Source organism: Artemia franciscana, chromosome 5 (genome assembly GCF_032884065.1).
Source record: "Artemia franciscana chromosome 5, ASM3288406v1, whole genome shotgun sequence".
NCBI classification, from domain to species: domain Eukaryota; kingdom Metazoa; phylum Arthropoda; class Branchiopoda; order Anostraca; family Artemiidae; genus Artemia; species Artemia franciscana.
The window spans coordinates 28,637,477-28,659,340 of NC_088867.1; the positions used below are offsets into that span (position 1 = coordinate 28,637,477).

Consider the following 21,864-nt stretch of genomic DNA (forward strand, 5'->3'; position numbering starts at 1 on the left):
GAAAAGGTGAACCAGAACTTTCGCTTTACAAACAAATGAGCCCTCTCTGAAGTTTATATGAGCATCCCTTCCACTAGAACGAAATATACCCGCAAGACATAACTCACAACGCCTGTCCCCGGGTCCTTGGGGGGGGGGTTGCATTGTCACAGGAAATTTCTTTATTTGACCTTTCAACTATTTGTAAGAAAATGGCTATCTTAAAATTTTTCCTGATGCATTTGGGAGAAAAAGGGCGTGGGGGGGGGGAGGCTAGCTTCCCTCAACCACTTTTGACTCTTTAAACAGAACTACAAATTTAAATTTCAATTTCTAATCAAATGAGCCCTCTCTTTTATTCAAGAATCCCCTCCATTAGAACCATATATGCCCCCAAGGTATAACTTAAAACGCCTGCCCCTTGGCCCTAGGGGAGCTTTGTCGACTCCAGAGTTTTTTTTTAATTTGACCTTAGAAACATTTTTAACAAAATGGCTAAAGTATTTTATTTGACCTTTGAAATATTTTTAACAAAATGGCTATCTCGAAATTTTTAAGTGATGCACTTAGGGAAAAAGGGCAGTCAAGGAGGGGGGTTATTTGCCCTCCGATCTCTTTTGAATCTGAAAAAAAGAACTAGAATTTTCAATTTCCAATCAAATGAGCCCGCTATGAAATTTATACGAGCATTCCTCCCACAAGAACTAAATATGCCCCCAGGGCACAACTTACAATGACTGCCCTGGGGGATTATGTCGATACCAGAATTTTTCTTATCTGACTTTTTTTTTTAACAAAATAGCTATCTCAAAATTATTATATGATGCCCTTGGGGATAAAAGGCATGGGGGCTAGTTGACCTCCGATCTGTTTTAATCTTAAAAAGTGAGCTGGAACTTTCACTTTCAAATGAAATGGGCCCTTTCTGAAGTTTATACGAGTATCTTTTCCATAAGAACCTTATATGTCCCCAGGGTATAGCTTACATGGCCTTCCCCCGGTCCCTGGGGGGTTGTATCGACACCGAAATTTTTTTGACCTTTGAATTATTTTTAACAAAATTGCTGTCTCAAAATTTTTATCTGACGCATTAAGGAAAAAGGGTATTGGAGGAGGGGCTAGTTGGCCTACGATCTTTTTTGAACCTGAAAAAAACTAAACTAGAAATTTTAATTTCCAATCAAACGAGCCCTCTCTGAAGTTTTTACGAGCATTCCTTTCATAAAAACCCTATATGCCCCCAGCACATAACTTGCAATGACTGCCCCGGGCCATGGGGGGTTGTGTCGACACCAGAGTTTTTGTTGTCTGACTTTTTTACTGTTTGTAACAAAATGGCTATCTCAAAATTTTTATGTGATGCACTTGGGGAAAAAGGGCATGGCGGGGGAGGCTAGTTGCCTTCTGATCTCTTTTGACTCTTAAAAAGTGAAAAAGAACTTCCAGTTTCCAAGCAAATGAACCCTATCTGAAGTTTATACGAGTGCCCCTCCCATAAGAACCATATATGCCCCCAGGGCTTAACTTACAGCGCCTGCCCCCGAGCCCTAGGAGGTTCTGTCAACATCAGAGTTTTTTTTATCTGACTTTTAACTATTTTTAACAATATGGCTTAACTAAATTTTAACAGTTTTTGTTATCTGACGTTTTAACTATTTGTAACAAAATGGCTATATCAAAATCTATATGTGATTTACTTGGGAAAAAAGAGCGTGGGGGGAGGGTAGTTGCCCTCCGATTTCTTTTTACCATTAAAAAATGAACTAGAACTTTCAATTTCCAAACAAATGAACCCTCCCTGAATTTTATACGAGCATCCCTTCCATAAGAACCATATTTCCGCAGGGTATAACTTACAACGCCTGCCCTCGGACCATAGGAGGCTGTTTCGACACCCCATTTATATTTTAATCGAAACTTTTGATCATTTATAACAAATTAGTAATCACAATTTTTATCAGATGCATTTGGGACATGGGGCGCGGAGGAGGGGGCTAGTTGCCCTCAGTTCTCCTTTTACTTTTAAAAAGTGATCTAGAACTTTATATTTACAAATAAATGCTCCCTGAAGTTTATATGAGCAAAAATAACAATAATAAAACATTGGAGCCGTATGGCCTTTACTGTAGGCCACGCCATAGCGTTGCCTCTGGTTTGATTATTAAAGTAAGTCCAGTTTCCAACAACGATTTCAACTTAGCTTCAAACTTTTGCTTTTATTTTCTTGAATTATTTTTCTGAAGGTTTTTGAATTGTTCTAATCCCTTGTCAAAATATAGAATCATCATTTGCAATTATTGCAAATTTTCGTTTTTTGCGCCTTCCTACTGACATAATATAACTGATTTCGTTCAAACCTGTAAGCTTAATCATGTAGTAAGTTGATTTTGTCAAACAGAAATACAAGCTAATTTTTAAATTTTCAATTATTTTTCTAGTTTGAAATAAAACATTAAAATTAATGCTCATGAACCGTAAATATGTTTGCAGTTTACTTTAAAACTTTAGTGATTTTGAACTGAACTTAACAATTTTTTAAACTTATTTTTATATCTTAAAAATCTTTTTTCTATGCGAGAAATATCCCAAGATACCAATTTTCCCACACAAACATGGAGTCGTTTTCGAGAAAAAAAAACAAATACATATATATATATATATACAATTACTGCTCACTCAATATATTATATATATATATATATATATATATATATATATATATATATATATATATATATATATATATATTAGTAACGCGCCATTGTAGTTGTGTCCCTGTGTCCCACCTGTGAATATAGATAGATATATATATGTATTTTTAACTAAGTAAAACTTGCGAATATACAACATTCTTCACTGTCAAATTGTCTGTCCATATAAATAGATTGTCAGGTTTACCAACTCTTGAACATGCAACATAATAATTGTCCATGGGAAAACAATCCGTATTCAGATCTATACCGCATTTTTCTAACGATTGCCCTTGAGCTTTGTTGATGATGATTGCTAATCGAACATTCCCTGTGTCCCCGTCGTAATTTATATATCCCCCTGTGCCCCCGGCGTCCCCGATGTAGTTGTGTCCCTGTGTCCTGGTCGTCATTTATATTCCCTGTTTTCCGGTCGTCATTTGTTTCCCGGTATCCCAGTCTGTAATTTCTCTTTGAGTGTCCCGGTCGTCATTTATATTCCCTCTGTCCCGGTCGTCATTTGTGTCCCGGTCTGTAATTTCTCTTTAAGTGTCCCGGTCGTCATTTATATTCCCTGTGTCTCAGTTTTTAGTTTTTTAGTTATTTTAGTTTTTTTATTAGTTTTTAGTTTTTTTCTTTTTAGTTTTTTTTTGTAGTTTTTACCTTATTTTTAGTTTTTTTCTTTTTTTAGTTTTTTTCTTTTTTAGTTCTTAGTTTTTTACCTTTTTTTTAGTTTTTTTAGTTTTTTAGCTTTTTTAGTGTTTTATTATTTTCTTTTTAGTTTTTTTTTGTAGTTTTTACCTTTTTTATTACCTTTTTTAGTTTTTTTTATTTTTATTTTTATTTTTTTTAGTTTTCCTTTCCTCCTTTATTTTTCAGTTTTTTTCCTTTTTTTAGTTTTTTTTCTTTTTCAGTTTTTAGTTTTTTTAGTTTTTTAGTTTTTTTATTAGTTTTTGTTTTTTTCTTTTTAGTTTTTTTTTACAGTTTTTACCTCTTTTTAGTTTTTTATATTTTTTTTTTAGTTTTTAGCTTTTTTAGATTTTTTAGTATTTTCTTTTTAATTTTTTTTTGTAGTTTTTACCTTTTTTAGTTTTTTTCTTCTTTTATATTAATGCTAAAGCCAAGGTTCGAACCTGGAACCTCTCGGACCTAGAACCTAGAACATAACGCTTTATCAACTCAGCTACTTCGGCTTGAATACATTCGTTTTTGAATTGGTATATGATGAAATAATTCAGACGTCATATGCGGACAGACAGACAAACAACTTATTTTTATATATATAGAAGATAAATCCTACAATGGCATAGGAAACAGCCGAGGAATCAGATCGTGCGAAAAATTTTAGTATAAATCCTACAATGGAAAAAAAACAGCCGAGGAAGCGGCTCAAAGAGATAATGCCAAAAGGCTTTCGGCTAAAAGAGAAAGTAACAAAAGAAAGCGTGCCGAGGCATCACAAGAACAACGTGAAAACAGGCTTGCGGCTCAAAGAGAAATTACCAAAACAAATCGTGCCGAGGAATCACAAGAGCAACGTGAAAACAGGCTTGCGGCTCAAAGAGGAATTACCAAAAGAAAGCGTGCCGAGGAATCACAAGAGCAACGTGAAAACAGGCTTGCGGCTCAAAGAGATAATGCCAAAAGAAAGTGTGCTGAGGGGTCACAAGAACAACGTGAAAACATGCTTGCGGCTCAAACAGATAATGCCAAAGGAAAGCGTGCCGAGGAATCACAAGAGCAACGTAAAAATTTTCGCCTGACATTCAGGTACAGCCAAGTCGATGATTATAGCTTGAGTAGATGTGTTCAAATCGGGACTATGTTTAAAATTTGTCCCTATCGCAAGGCCTTGAAATTTAATGGTTAAACAATGGGAATGTGTTGCGCCTCAGGAAAAGTTAAACGTCCTCAACTGGCTGCACCACCAGAGCCATTGAAGACTTTATGACGTTACAGACCGGGACACAAATGATGACCGGGACACCGGGAATATAAATGACGCCCGGGACAATCAAAGAGAAATTACAGACGGGGACACCGGGACACAAATGACGAACGGGACACCGGAACACAGGGAATATAAATGACGACCAGGACACAGAGACACAACTACAACGGAGACACCGGGGGAGCACAGGGGGGATATATAAATGACGACGGGGACACAGGGAATATTCGAATGGCAATCACCATCAACAAAGATCAAGGGCAATCATTAGGAAAATGCGGTATAGATCTGAATACGGATTGTTTTTCCCATGGACAATTATGTGTTGCAGGTTCAAGAGTCGGTAAACCTGACAATCTATTTATATGCACAGACAATGGGACAGCGAAAAATGTTGTATATTCGCAAGTTTTACGTAGCTGAAATAGTTAATATATACAGCTTCCTCAACTGGGTGCACCACCAGAGCCATTGAATACTTTGCTTACTGGAAATACGTCTGAATCGAGTCGTTTTTTCTTATCAAACATCAGGAAATATAACTCATGATTCCAAATGACGTCGTTTGGTGCCCAAATTGAATATCAAGGATATTTTATACATAGAGGAGGACATTTATATCATAGAGGAGGCTCTCTTACCATTCTCAGGTGAACATCATAGATTTTTGCAAATGTACTTCATCAGTTATAGCAATGCTGAATTGAATGCACGTTGCAGAATTTCTCCTGGCGTTGAAAGGACTATCGCTTTCCAGTTGCAACATCTTTTCCACAATAATAATAATTTAGTGCGTCTGTTCAAAACAGCAATCGACTTGATGCCTACTGATACGCATGAAATTGTTATTTCCGCTGACAAAACGCCTACTGCTGAACATCTGTGTAGATGCTCCAACTATCCACGAACTGGCAATCGTTATGGTCGGTGATCATTTTTACCTCGAGATATTACTCTTTGTAGGCGAAACAATCAGTTGACAAAAATTGTTCAAACTCATCGATACCACGATGCCCCACAATATCCTATCATTTTTTGGGATGGAGCCGACGGCTATCACTTTAATATTAAATTGATAAATCCAGCTACTAACAAAGAAATGGATAAGAAATGCAGCGCATAGAATTTTTAATTTTTTTACAAGTTTTATTACAGGGTGGGCTCGGTGCTTAATTTTTCTGTTTACAATTGAATTTTTCTACAATAATCGTCTTTTTTCAGATAATCAACTTTTTAAATTCGCTCTACAAGCTCTTCGATGCAAAAATAGTAACTTATGATGTATACAAAGTAGAAACAATAGGAGACGCTTACATGGTTGTATCTGGGCTTCCTCATAGAAATGGTAAGTTTTGTAAGGAAATCTTGAGCAGCAAAACAAAGTAGGACGCACCGCAAAAAAAGTGTCAATATGCTCTACCAAATTAGTCTGTTGGTTGCTTTTTCAACTGCCTTTACCTTTTTACTAGCAAAAATTGTGGCCGTTCCTTTTATCAGGCTAATAATTTGGGATAATCTAGCGCATTCTTGAGAATGTTAGTGCTAATTAGTTTTGAACTTTCACCTATAATAATAATAATAATTTACTTGTAACTCGCTGTACAAGTTTAAGATAGTGGAGTATGAAAGAAAAACAAAAAATGAAAATACAACAAGCAACAACTGAAAATCACTCAATGAAAACAAGAGCTAAGAGCTCATATGGCACTCGTGACGAGGTCAGAAGAGCCAAGACCTCATATGGTATGAGCTCTGGCAAAATTCTAAGAATCAATAGATTGCCTTAAAAGGAAAATCAGAAGCTTACTGCCGGTCAGGATTTAAAATAAGAGCTCTGAGTCACGAGGCCTTCTAAATATCAATATTTATTAAGATCCGATCACCCAATCGTAAGTTAAAAATACTTCAATTTTTCTAATTTTACCTCTCCCTTCAGCCCCCAGATGGTCGAATCGGGGAAAACGACTTTATCAAGTCAGTTTGTGCAGCTCCCTGACACGCCTACCAATTTTCATCGTCTTAGCACGTCCAGAAGCACCAAACTCGTCTAAGCAGTGAGCCCCACCCCCTAACTCCTCCAAAGAGAGCGGATCCAGTCCGGTTATGTCAATCACGTATCTACGACATTCATAAGCATTTCCCAAGATTTCCAATTTCCCTCTTCAACTCTTTCCAATGTCAACAGATCTGGTCGGGTTTGAAATAAGAGCTCTGAAATATGAGTTCCTTCTAAATATCAAATTTCATTAAGATCCGGTCACCCGCTCTTAAGTTAAAATACCTCAATTTTTCTAATTTTTCCAAATTAACAACTCCAAGCCCCCCTAAAGAGAATGGATCCGTTCCAATTATTTCAATCACATATCATGAAAAGAGAAATCACCAATGCAACAGCACAAACACACACACACACACAAAAAAAAGAGAGAGAGAGACAGAAGGAGAAAAGGAAAACTGTTTTCCTAAAATTAGTGATTAATATAGACAAGCACTTGAATGAGGCCTTAACCCTACTCATCCATACAATCACATAGGTCAAACAGCATAACCACACACAATCAACCATAAAGAATAATCCATGGACAGGCAGTCATGTCGTCAATAAGTATAAGTCGTCATTTACCAAACAATAGAAAAAATAATATCGACAAATAATTCAGAGGCTACACCCAACATAAGGGCTCATCAGGAGAATACACTGGCCTATATAGGGTTTCGCCACTCTAAATTAAGATCTGATAACCCGTTCATAAGTTACGAATACCTCATTTTTTCTAATTTTCCCGAATTCCCCACCCCCGCAACTCCAACAAAGACAGCGGATCTGGTCTGGTTATTTCTGTCATATATCTTGGACTTGTACTTATTCTTCCCACCAAGTTTCATCCTGATCTCTCCGCTTTAAGCGTTTTCCAATATTCCCCCCCCCCAATGACACTGGATCCAGTCGAGATTTAAAATAAGAAATCTGAGTTACAAGCTTCTTCTAAATATGAAATTTCATTAAGATCCAATCACTCATTCGTAAGTTAAAAGTACTTCATATTTTCTAATTTTTTAGAATTAACCTCCCCCCCCCACAACTCCCCCAAACAAAGCGGATCCACTCCGGTTATGTCAATCACGTATCTAGGACTTAAGCTTATTTTTCCCACCAAGTTTCATCCCGATGCCTCCACTCCAAGCGTTTTCCAAGATTTTAGGTCCCCCCTCCCAACTCCCCTCAATGTCATCGGATCCGGTCAGGATTTAAAATAAGAGCTTTGAAACACGATTTCCTTCCAAATATCAAAGTTCATTAAGATCCGATTACTCCTTCGTAATTTAAAAATACCTCATGTTTTCTAATTTTTCAGAATTAGCCCCCCCCCTCCCAACTTCCCCAAAGAGAGCGGATAGGTTCCGGTTATATCAATGACTTATCTAGGACTTGTGATTATTCTTCCCACTAAGTTTCATCCCGATCCCTCCACTCTAAGCGTTTTCCAAGATTTTAGGTCCCCCCCCAACTCCCCGCAATGTCACCGGATCCATTCGGGATTTAAAATAAGAGGTCTGAAACATGAAATCCTTCGAAATTAAAAATATAAGGTGAAAGGATGTCTCCTTGTCTGACCCCGCATTTGACTGGTATATTCACAAATATAAGGCCATTAGATTTGAGTCTCACATACGAATTAGAATACAAAAAACGTTGCACAGATATGATCGAAATGTTAATACCAAGCTGATGCATTGACAGAAAAGCTTGTGAACAATAGTGTCAAATGCTTTAATGCACAAATGTGTAATGACTGACCTTTAGTATGCGCGTCTTTGAGGAGAACAGCAATTATTGAGGAATTATTGAGGAGAACCCTATGTGCATGCTGGCATCCAATTCCCTTTTTGAAACCAAACTGATTGGCATCATAATTAACAAGATTAATATTAGACGGGAGAAGCACATACTGAAAAATTTTGCTTATATTACACGCAAGAGTTACTGGCCTGTAGGCCAATAATATCTATTAGGATCTAGGATATGTAAAATTTACTGTCACATCTATTAGGATCTTTCCCTCTTTTTAAAACCGAAGTTAGAGTCCTACAAAGAAAACTGTCAGGGATTAGTGACGAACAGAGGCACATTTGACACAGTAACTGCAAATGACTCGTCAAATCCGGGGAATCTTTACAAGTGCCAAATACTAATGCTATCAATATCGACTGAACATGACTTCGGCCACTTGATCGAATTAAAATATCTGAAAGAGACACAGGAGGTACATGGTTTTGTTTCACTTTGGCAGGAAGGCACATAGAAGAACTTGTGTGTAGCGGCGATGACAGCAAAATTTACACGGGAAAATACATTCGAATAATGCTGAATCCAAGCGGACTATGGAATCTTAACATTGCTGTAATCATCAAACTTTGAGGAATTAATCACCCGTTTCCAATCCTTTGAACTTTTCGGAAAACAGGTACCCAGTCAACGAAAAGAACGTATATATCGCTTGTAAGCGGCTTTCGTTTTGCGCTTTATTTCAAACACATTACCACACGAAGAACGCCCACACGCTATCCAAATACGCAACCAAAGTTTAGCTTGATTTTTCACTTTTTTCAAATTAGGATCGAAGTTCCACATCGGCATCTGGGTCCGACACCACACACGCTCGTTAGGAACTACCACTTCCTCCGTTTTTTATATACGAAATGATCTGAATATGATACAAATTTAACTCTAAAAGGGCACTCGGCGAATGTACTCCACAATAGAGAAGATTATAAGGAAAGTGGATCGTACTTAGCAGGCTAGCCATGGGGGGGGGGCAAAGTGAATCGACCATTTAGCACGGTTCCAGTTACGCCGTTCGTACAAATTTCTATCAAGGATTGAGCTTATGAATAGCTTAGAGGTGATGCACAAAGTTAGAGAAAGGGGCATGTGGTCATAATCTCTCTCGTCCTCGTCAACATGTAAAGTTGAAGCGGTAACAGCAGCAGAACAAAGACAATGATCAAGGTTTGATTGGGAGCCATTGGTATGAATATAGCTGAAAGGTAAGTCATTAGTTAGAAAACGGAAACCAGGTGGGATGCACTCAAGTACAGTCTCAGATCGATGAGAAACATTAATTATGTCACAGTTTAGATCACCAATAAGTACCCAGCCCAAACCTAGCTTTTCGATACCAGATGTCAGATTTTCCAACTTGTTACAAGCCTTGGCAAAACTAGGGAAAGAATGAACTCAGAATGTGATCAATGCAGATGTCCTTATCTTTGGTTCCATTTATATGAAAGGAGCATAGAGAGACACATGTATCAATCATTTATAAGTAGTGTTAGAGATTACAGAACGCAATATCAGATATTTCAGACTGAATGACACATGATTGCCATCATAGTTAGTGCACTTGGGTGAAAGTCTGCAGGGGCAATCTTTTGTCGATTCATGCGGGCCCGATCATCGAACGCACTTAACAGCTGCACTTTTGCAATTGACTGCAACATGATCAGTAGCACCGCACAAGTAGCAACATCGTGGAAGCTCATGATACTCGAACACACGCAGAAGCTCATAATCAACTTTCAGACCATTCTTTAGAGCATTCGTTTTAGATGCTAGATCACCGAACGAAAGTTTAACAGAGCGGGAGTTCCCGAGTCTAGTAGTAGCAGTTACCCCGGTGCACTCAGACAGGCAAGAGATATCGTAGTCTGCACTAATACCTTTCAGCAGGCCATACCATTTCTTTTCAACCAGTTCCACTTTAGAGTTCGCTAAGGCTGATGGAACAGCCTTACAAAACGTCCGCAGCAATATCATCAATGGTCACAACAAGTTTGTCACGTGAGTAACGCATACTGCTGATCGCTTGATGACCTTAAATTTTTTAATCATCTCTCGATGTTTAGCAGGGTTGTCTAAGGTTTTCGTCACATTCGGCATACCATCAGTAGACTGAGCTTCCATGGTACGAGCAGTAGGAGTTGGTAGTTGGTTGCGGGAAGTTGAGCTCGTATGTAGTTAGCTTGGCATTGACAACTTCAAGTGTCTGGCCAATTTTGTTCAACTTCGTTGCCAAACAGGAATAAGCAACGGCTGGTATGACCTGAACCTCGGTAGGTAAGCGTATCACATAAATGGGAACAGAAATTTCTTCAGAATCACATCGATGGAATAAATCGACTGTGTCTCGAAGATTACTAGTAACAGCCTTGTTGCCAACACGCTTTGGACAAATCTCAGGCGGAACAGCAAGAGAATAGAAGTTAGTCTTTGCAAACGAAATAATAAAGTTCTCGAAAAAATCCACTGTGTGTTTAATGATAATCTTATCATCAGTTCCCGCTTCGATATTCACTTGGATAAAGTTCAGAACGGGTGAGTAAGCATACGATTTGTTATCGCTCCAGGCAGACATAGTTCTCTCAGACTACAGTCACAGACAGTGGGCGGGCAAACACTAGCGTCATCATTGTCCAATAAGAATAGTTGGGTGGGGCATAGGTCAACACAGCAGCGGAGCATAGGTCCTTCACGGTTCAAAGTCTAAATCAGTGATTCTCAACCTTTTTTTCCCCATGGACCCCTTTTCCCCTCTTTTTATCTTGGTGGACCCCTTCATACCTATTGGTCATAAGAACAATTTTCTATTCTTCATTAATATAAATTTTAAGGTTTTAATTATCAAACAAATAGCGTACGACTAAGCTTTATTTTTAAATGAAAAGTAATTTAATACAAATAAAATATTCTAATATAATAATAATAATTATTATTATTGTTACTATTATTGTGATAATAACTACAATATTACAAGTTTCTACAAGTTTCTTCGATTGGCAAGCAACTAAAGCTCATGGAGAGTAGAGCTCCTCAGGAAGTTTAATTCACTCCAGCATTATTTATGTAAACTGGATAAAAAAAACAGGTGAAATTAAGTGTGTGATTAAAAAAAGGAAAAGGCATGTTTTTTCAATGAGATCCCTGTGGTTGATGCTTCTCGACAAGTTTCTTTATATTTGGTTCTATCGATGTTAATGATAGTTGAAGATCACCCCTTTTCTCACAATGTCAAGTCTATTGAGATCTTTTGATAAAATTTGAGAAACACGACTAAATCCCGCTCAAGCGATAAATCAAACGACTAAAAGCGATAACGTAGAACTGCGCTTTATCCCAGAGCAAAGGGTACTTTGTAGCAACATTATTTGTTTTCCTTATATTGTACTTTCCATCTTTGAATTTTGCACGCATTATTTCATCACTTTGTAATTCGATGAGGGGCTCTTGCAATGATAATTCTATTTCGGCAACATTAACTTCGAAAGGAATTGAAACCCAAATCGGTATATTCATTCCGAGTAGGTCACTAAAAAGATTCAAAATAATGTAAATTACAGTAGAAATTGAATTCTTAAAAATAAACAACGTTCTGAGTTGGTTTTCTTCAAGGACCCTCAAAATATCATTGTGGACCCCCAATTTGTTGTGTTTTGCTTGTTGACCCCCGGAGGGTCCATGTGGACCCCGGTTGAGAACCACTGGTCTAAATGAATAAACGAGGGAGGCGTCAGTTCCCGTTCACATAATCCCCGCAGTTTAAGGGAGACTCTCCCCGCAGGTACAACGGCGCTTGCGACGGGGAACTGCCCCTCTTCTGCTTGCCTATTTTTATTACATTAAACAACTAAAAGCAGTCCTTTCACTCAATCCAGATCACTGTCAAAATCAGAATGATAACCAAGCCAAAAGATTGTTCCTTTCACTAGTTAAAATAATTCGTAAAAAACTTGCCAAACAGCTTCTTAATATCCAGAAAAAATAGCTATTTTTCACTTATAATATATTCCGGAACTACACGGTTAATCCTGCTTAATTCAACTTGTTGTTAACTGGCCAAATACCAAAAGAGAACTACTATATGTGACAATATAGCATCCTTATATGATTTTGCCTCAATATAACCTTTGCTAGCATTAATAAAATCAAACTTACCTCAAGCCAGATTATTTTTAATTCTTAAAGAAGACTTTACTAATGTTACTGCTTTTGTTGAACACGAATGGAAATTCCAGTAAAATTCTACTCCTTGTTTTGATCATGTAATGAGAAAAGTTGAAAATTAAGTTTTCTGTGAAAGAAAAAGAGTAAATTAAAAGCTCCTGTTTTTTTTTTTTTAATCACTCATTGACTATAAAGAAAATAAGAAAGGAATATAAAAGTGGTTTTACTTACAAAAGTAGTGGACAATCAAAGTTACTTCCTAAAAAATAAAATAAATGATTGGAGAAAATTTGATATTTATGAATAATTTTGCAATACCCTTTTTATAAAAAGTCACTACCGATGGTTTTAAGTGAGTTGTAGCAATTCTTTTGAGCGCTTCATGAGTTTGAAAGTGCCTTGAAGCCATATTTTGGTATCTTGAGCAAAATTGTGTCCTAGAATTGTGTTCAATACAGTCAATGATCTAAGTTTCCTGCTCTCAGGAATTTTATGAATCATAGAACCTGTTCCTCTGTAAGTATACCAACTGCCTCTGTTATTTGCAAGTCTGAATGATCCTGTAACTGATCTGGTTAAATGCTGCCACTTTCTAATAATACCGGAAATTCCATTGCCTTTCTATTTCTATATAAAATGAAGAAAATATAGAAAAAGGTAAAATTTTTGACCGTATAATTTGTTTAAAATGTTTTCTTTTTCATTAGAAATACTAGGAAAAGTCGTAATATTTTGGCTTCATATCTGAAAGCCTTTATCAACGGAAGGGGAGGAGGAACGGAACTGTATGAAGATATTAACACATATTAAGAAATAATGTAAAGATAACAGAAAATACAAAAACGCTGCGACAAAAAAGGAAAAGATTACGAATCTGATAAACTATACTTACTTCCCTTTTCTTTACAAATCTGCTTTGGAAATAAAACACAAGCATAAGGCAGGGATTCTGCTGTACTATTACTATATATTTCCATGGGTATATTTTGACCTACGGTTCCAACAAAATGAAGCAGTCTCCATCTATAACCTAAGTTAAATTAACTAGAATTGAGCTGGTCGAGGGTCTTTTAACACTATTATGCTTGAAAACTTCAGCAAATTTTTCATTCAACCTTTCCTTTCATCTGTTCTGATTCTAATTAATTTAACCTAGGTCACATGCAAGATTTTTAGATGCAGGTATTTTTAAAAAACACAAAAACAAATAAAACCAAAAACAAAAGGAGATAACCCAAGTTTTTCAAATTTCGTATATAGGGAACAAATAAAGAGAATCCAAAATTATACCAAAATATTCTATAGTACACAATTATGCCAAAATATCTCCTATAGTAATAGAAGCACATTTAAAATATATCATTTCAAATGCGATTACCTTTTGATGGATTAATGTAACAGGCTAGATTAAGGCTTTTAATCTACGTTTTTAAAGACGTTTCCCCAACGTATTAAACTTGCACGTGTTATAGCTCTCTTTAAAGGAGGTGACCGAAAGGATCCTGGGAACTATAGGCCGATCTCCCTTTTGTCAGTGTTCTCTAAAATATTTGAAAGGGTAATGCTCAAACATCTGGTTAGATTTCTTGACGCTAATTTTTTTTTTCCATCAGCATCAGTTTGGGTTTCGCGCAAAGTATTCTACAGAACATGCTTGTAATAGACTTCTTCAGTTTATACGACGATCTTTAGATTTTAATCTTATTCCTGCAGCAATTTTTCTTGATGTAAAGAAAGCTTTTGACAGCCTAACAATACCTAGCTGACAGATTTATCGCCACGGAAGTTACAGACGAAAAAGTTGCAATAGAATACGGAGTACCCCAAGGTTCTATTCTTGGGCCAACCCTCTTCCTCGTCTATGTGAACGATCTCTAGCGACTTTTTAACACCCCAATTAACAATGTTTGTTGTGGATTGTGTCACAAATCTTACTCTCAGAGTACGTTGGGGGTCACACCTGATAGTCGAGAAGAATTAATAGCATTTGCAGATGACACTACTTTAGGTACTGCAGCACCGGATGAATCATCCCTTATTCTAAAGCTTCAAGCAATGACTGAGAAAATACTATTTTGGTTTGACATAAATCAACTAACTTTAAATGTAAAAAAGTCCTACCTTCTTATTTTTTCTCGTAAAGGTGTGAGCTATCCTACAATTACTGAGCTTCATACACCAAGAGGCTCCATAAGTCGTCCCCCGGATCGATATGTGCGATTCCTGGGAGTTCTTTTGGATGAAAATTTATCATTTAAGTGGCATGTTCAAATAATAAGAGTGAAAATTTCCCGTGGACTTGGGATCATCCGAAAATTAAAGCGTTTATTTCCTTTCCCTATCCTCCGTCTTTTATATTTCTCTCTGATTTACCCTTATATATGTTACTGTTTGTCTGTGTGGATGTCCACATTTCCCTCGGTACTTGTTCCTATTCACAATCTTTATGAGAAAGCGGCAAGAATTCTCCAGTCGGCTACACACACTCCTCTTGACCTCCTCAAAATTAAAGATATTTATGTTTTATCTCTATCTTCTTTGGCATATCAATACTTCCAGGGAGATCTCCCATGTTGATTTTCGGGACTGCTTAAATTAGTAGGGGAGGTAAATTTGTATATGGTTCGTAATCGGGAGGATGCGATGATTCCAGCTAGTCCCTCGGTTCGTTCAGACTTCGGCCTGGCTGTGACTGTTGGGCGCGCTTGGTACTTGGTTCCCGCTGAGATCCGTCACGAACACTTGGCTCCTTTAAGAGACATATGAAAAGTTTCTTATTAAAGGCTTCTTATTAAATGTTTCTTATGGTTTATTTTTGTTCTATTTTGGGCTGTTGTTTTGTTGGTGTTGTATCCTCGATGACGCGAGAATTTTAATTTGTATTTTATTGTCGGGTGATGTGAGGGTCGCTGTTGCGTGGGACTACTGGTGAGTTTATTTCTTTTCCTTATATATTTATATTTAGATGTTGGTTAGTATGTGTATGACAAGTTTTATGATTCTTTATTTATTGTATGCCGTTTCCCAAATAACGGGCCATAGAGCCCTTTGGGATATTGTTTTTGTTATTGTTATTTTATGAAAATAAATAGAACTTGAACTTGAAACAGTATTTAAAATAGAACTTTCTTTCATAACTTAACCTGAATGTTGGTGTAAGAGCAAAAATCGGATTGTTTGCTTAGCGATTCTTTTTGATTGAATAACCTTCTAGGAATCAGACATGCAGGAGAAATAGCAACACTGTCCATAGATCTAGTCCAATCCCTCAAAAAGTTTAAAATTCCACATATGCCTGGTGAACAGTTACAGATTCGTATTGGCTTGAATAGTGGTTCGTGTGTTGCTGGTGTTGTTGGAACAAAAATGCCTAGGTACTGTCTTTTTGGCGATACAATCAATGTAGCGTCACGGATGGAATCTAATAGTGAACGTAAGTCAAACTGTTTGATTAAAAATCTATATAATAATAATTCAATCTAAACTCTTTTCAATATTTTTGCCACAACCTGTCTTCCTTAAAAAGTATGCACTTAGCCCCGTGTTTGATATGCACTAAGATTTTGGTAGTTTTAGTATCTCAAGCCTTTTTCTTTATTAGATAGAAATAAAATTCATGGATTGGATCTTTGTCAACTGGTTGCATGGGTATATTTACCTTATCAAACAGTCCGTGGGTTAGAATTGTAGGTAAGAAGTGACCAAACTTTGGTTACTCTATAGTAACCAAAACTAAAAAAAATGTGGATTCTAAACATAATATTCTAAATGATTTTATATAATTCTAAATAATTCTATACAATTTTATATGATCTTATAAACTTTATTAGGCGCAGTATTAACCATAAAAGGCTACAAGCCTGGTAAAATTTGCTTGATTCTCAAAAAGAGGGGAACACTTGCCAAAGTTAAAAAAAGTGGAATTTTGTGTTTTTTGCCAGAAGGCAGATTCATTTGTTTGTTTGTTTTTTTTTTTTTTTTTTTTCCCAGGGGTGATCGTATCGACCCAGTGGTCCTAGAATCTTGCGAGAGGACTCATTCTAATGGAAATGAAAAGTTCTAGTGCCTTTTTCAGTGACCAAAAAAATTGGAGGGCACTTAGGTTTCCTCCCACGCTAATTATTTTCCAAAAGACAACGGATCAAAATTCTGAGATAGCCATTTTATTCAGAGTAGTCGAAAAACCTTATAATTATGTCTTTGGGGACGGCTTACTCCCCCACAGTCGCCGTGGGAGGAACTAAAAGTTACAAACCTTGACCAGTGCTTACATATAGTAATGGTTATTTGGAAGTGTACAGATGTTTTCACGGTGTTTTTTGGTTTGGGGGGGGGGGGGGAAGAGGGGATATGTTGGGGGAACTTTCCTTGGAGGAATTTATCATGGGGGAAGAAAATTTCCATGAAGAGAGGGCAGGATTTTCTAGCATTATTTAAAAAAAAAAATGATAAAATAAATATGAAAAAGTTTTTTCCAACTGAAAGTAAGGAACAGAATTAAAACCACTTAAAACGAACAGAAATTATTACGCATACGCAGGGCTTACCTCCTCCTAATACCTCGCTCTTTACGCTAAAGTATCTTTAGTAATTTCAACTATTTATTCTACGATTTTTGTGATTCAGGGGTCATTCTTAAGAAATTCATACAAAATTTTAGCTTTAGTGTAAAGAGCGAGGTACTGACGAGGGGGTGAACCCCCTCATATACGTAATAAAAACATAAGAATACAGAAGTTTGTTACGTAAGCTAATTTATAAGTTACGTATATCTTTTACTAATAACAATATTCGTAAAAAATTAAAAGTTCTAGTTGCCTTTCTAAGTAACCAAAAAACCAGAGGGCAACTAGGCCTCCCCCCGATCCTTTTTTCTCAAAATCGTTCGATTATAACTATGAGAAAACCATTTAGCCAAAAAAATAAATACGCAAATTTCGTTTTAATTATTCATCTGCGGAGAGCCAAAATCAAAACATGCATTGATTCAAAAACGTTCAGAAATTAAATAAAAAAAAAGTTTTTTAACCGAAAATAAGGAGCGACATTAAATCTTAAAACGAACAGAAATGACTTCGTAAGTGAAAGAGGCTGCTTCCTCATCAACGCCCCGCTCTTTACGCTAAAGTTTTTTACTGTTTCAAAAAGCAGAGTTAAGAGAAAGAGTCAAGCTTTAACGTAAAGAGCGGGGCGTTGATGAGGAAGCAGCCCCTTTCACATACGAAGTAATTTCTGTTCGCTTTAAGTTTTAATGTAGCTCCTTACTTTCCCTTAAAAAAACTTGTTTTTTTATTTAATTGAAAGATAAGGCCATGTGAAAACAGCCAATGGATTCAATGTCAAATTTATTGGATTGGTCCGTGCCACTCTGGTGTCCACCCTAACAAAGGTTTTCCTTTTATGAAAATGACGATTTCGGAGTTAGTTCGCTTATGGACTTCAGAGTCTATGTCTCTATGCTAATATTGTGAGTTTTGTCGGATTTTTCATTAGAAAATATAAGTGAGTTATTTCCTACAGCTGTATGAAATTTTTCTGTATGAAGAGCTGTATGAAAGTTCTTTCATTACAACTTCGACAGGATAGTCCGCTTACCCTCAAAAGAAACAGCTAGAGATATTAGGGGTGACCTAGATGGGTGCAACCTTGGCCTAGAGTTTGCCCCCTTTTGACCGTTTGATCACGTTATCATACCCTGGAACAGGGTATACAGTAATAGGATACTACCATATCCTATATTTACAATACGGTAGGGATGGCCGCAAGGCTTTTCACTCCAATACGTGGTGGCAGCCAATTAAGGAAAGTTATTGGGAGATAGCTAAAAGAATCCGCGTTTTATGAAAAGACAATTTAATTTAGCCAACACATTAGCCTATTTTGTGTGCATATAACAAAAATTACGGGAAACAGACATGCTCAATTAAATAAATACAAATAGCGTTGCCTTGACTATGACTATGATATGACTAATTGGACTATGATAAAATTGTAGAATCAATATACCACGTGACTAATCAGCTAATACAATTTTTAAATTTGCTCTACAATCTCTCTGATGCAAAAAAGTAACTTATGATGTTTACAAAGTAAAAACAATAGGAGACGATTACATGGTTGTGTCTGGGCTTCCTCATAGAAATGTTAAGTGTTACAAGCAAAATCTTGAACAGCTTTTTTTTTATTTAATTACTAATAAAGGTTAATGCGTAAAAAGCCAATGGATTTGAGCTCTAAATTATATGATGCCCATTTGATCGTTTGATCACGTTACCATACCCTGGAACAGGATATACCATAATAGAGTACTACCATACCCTATATTTACATTACGGTAGTGATGACCGCAAGGCTTTCCACTCCAATACGTGGTGGCAGCCATTTAAGGAAAGTTATCAGGAGATAGCTAAAAGAATTCGTGTTTTATGAAAAGATAATTTAATTTAGCCTACACAGTAGCCTATTGTGAGTACATACAAAAACAAAATTACGGGAAAAAGACGACCTCAATTAAATATATTGCCAAAATACAAATAGCGTTGCCCCGTTGGACTATAATAAAAATTATACGAGTCAATATACCACGTGACTAATCAGACAATCAACTTTTTAAAGCTGCTCTACATTCTCTTTGATTCAAAAATAGTAACTTATGATGTATACAAAGTAGAAACAAAATTAGACGCTTACATGGTTGTGTCTGGGCTTCCTCATAGAAATGGTAAGTGCTATAAGCAAAATCTTGAACAGCTAAACAAAATGGGAAGTATCGCGAAAAAAGTACAAATATTCTATACCAAATTTGCATATTGGTTGCTTTTTCAACTGCCTTCACCTTTTTACTAATAAGGTGAGTGCGAAAAAAGCCAATGGATTTGAGCTCTAAATTATTAGATTTGTCCGTGGCACTCTGGAATCCCCCCCCCCCAATACAAGTTTTCCTTTAATGAAAATAGTTATTTGGGGTTAATTTGTTTTTGGACTTAAGAGTCGATGTTTCTATGTTAATATTGTGACGCAGGCAGGTGCACCTTGGCTTTGATTTTGGCCCATTTGATCGTTCGATCACATTACCATACCCTGGAACAGGGTATACCATAATAGGGTACTACCATACCCCATATTTACATCACAGTAGTGATGGTCGCAAGGCTTTCCACTCCAATACGTGGTGGCAGCCAGTTAAGGAAAGTTATCAGGAGATAGCTAAAAGAATCCATGTTTTATGAAAAGGCGATTTAATTTAGCTTATTGTGAGTACATATAAAATAAATTACGTGAAAAAGAGAAAAGATCGTGAATCGTGAAAAGATCAATTAAACCTATTATAAAAATCCTAATGGATCGTTGCCTAGTTGTACTGTAATAAAACTTGTACGAATAAATAGGTAACGTAACTGATCAGCATGCATAAAGAATCAGCAAAGTGGGTCATAACAAGTTTCACGAGAGACCAGAAGTTAGGTAGAATCGAGAGGATTCTCATTTAGATTGCAGAAATATTTTGACACTAGCTGAATTTTGAAATAATGGAGGATAGAAAGAAGATTCACACAAGGTCAGGAAAGGGACAAGAATTGATAGAAATATATATTAATTCGAGAAAAGCTGCCGCGATGAGACAGAAAGAATTGTTTTCAGACTCACCTTTTTATGCGATGCAAAATGAAGGGGAATTGCTGGTAAAAGAAAATACAGATAGAGAATGAGGAAATAGAGAACATACAGACTCAGAAAACGAATTAAGAGGATATAACGACAGAGAAAATCAAAGTAGGTCAAGCAGCAGGAGTAGTAAGAGTAGCATGAAATTGAGATCCAGCAGGGGATCACGAAAAAGCAACAAAGTAGATTTTACGCAAATGATGAATTACTTCATGCAAAAAGAGGAGGAAGATAGAAAAGAATCGGAGAAATATAGGAACGGAAGAGCGAAATATAGAAAAGAAAGGGAGAATAGCTAGAGAGAAGAGACAGAAGAAAATATTAAAATAGCTAGAGAATGAAAGGATGAGGAAGATATAAAAGAAAGAGACAGATAGAATAGCTAAAGAAAAAAGGAGGAGGAAGATAGAGACGAAAGAGAGAGAGAAAGAGATAGAATAGCCAAAGAAAAAAGAGGAAGCTTATAGAGAGAAAAGAAAACACGTAATGGAAATGATCGCAGGGAGAAATTCCCAAGAGCTTCAGAGACCGTCTACAGTAGATTTAATGCATGCAATAAACCTTCAACCAATGAAAGAAATGAGGACGCACATTTATGCCTAAACAATTTCGAAAAAACGGCGGAATTAAACGGATGACCGAGAGAAAACTGGATGACAGCGATTCGGCCCTTCCTTAACTACAAAGCACAAACTGCTTTTAAGGCATTACCAATGTAATACTCAAAAGATTTTGAAAGATTCAAACAAGCCATTTCTGAAAAATTTCAATTCTCCCCCGAGCGCTTTCAGAGAAGGTTTAGAAGCGAAAGAAAGCGACACAACGAAACTTACAAAGAATACGGGTACAAATTGAAAGATATGTGTTTAAAATGGCTAGAGCTAGAAAATTATAGAACGTTAGAAGACCCAGAGGAGATAAAAGAAAAGATGACGAAAGTGATAGAAAAAACAGCAATGGAACATTTTTTAGAAAATACCTATCCGATTATGAGAATGTACTTAAAAGAGGAAAACTCCCAAACAATTGAAGAAATGAAGAGATTAGCGGATAGGATAACTGGAATTAGGAGGGACGCATTCGCGCCAAGAAAAAGGCTAGAAGGTAGTGGTAGGAACGAATACCCTTACACAGAAAATAGAAACAATGTTAGCCAGACATGGCAAAGGCTAACAGAATTAACGTGCTACCATTACAACTACTCTTCGATTATAGCACCAATTGCTCAAATAAAGACGTTAGGAAATACGACCAAAAACAGGAACAGTATGATATTACCTGTTTTAACTGTAATACACTGGGACATTATGCCTCAGAATGCCGAAGCGCCAATAAACATCACAACAATAACTAGAAAACACAAAATCTTGGGACGATGGAGCCAAGGGAAAACAGGACAATCCAAGAAACGATCGATATCACAATGATCGATCCCAACAGAATGGGAAAAAGTATCAGACGTATAAGTGGACCATATGGGTTAGAAGCCCTGAAAATAAGAAAACTTGCGCATTTGTAGGATTACACAAAGTATGTGGTGAACTAAATGGTAAATCGGTGGAAATAGCTATTGATTC

The 21,864-nt window shown here is 36.6% G+C and overlaps 1 protein-coding gene across 10 annotated transcripts in view; it reads left to right on the plus strand.

Moving 5' to 3' along the window:
* LOC136027220 (receptor-type guanylate cyclase gcy-27-like) overlaps nucleotides 1-21,864 on the plus strand; it is a 117,448-nt gene that overhangs the window by 86,875 nt on the left and 8,709 nt on the right. For all 10 annotated transcript variants that reach the window (XM_065704256.1, XM_065704260.1, XM_065704261.1 and 7 more), the window contains 2 exons: nucleotides 5,842-5,965; nucleotides 15,837-16,055. In XM_065704256.1, coding sequence (XP_065560328.1) covers nucleotides 5,842-5,965; nucleotides 15,837-16,055 — 343 coding nt within the window. The remainder of the gene's footprint in view (nucleotides 1-5,841; nucleotides 5,966-15,836; nucleotides 16,056-21,864) is intronic.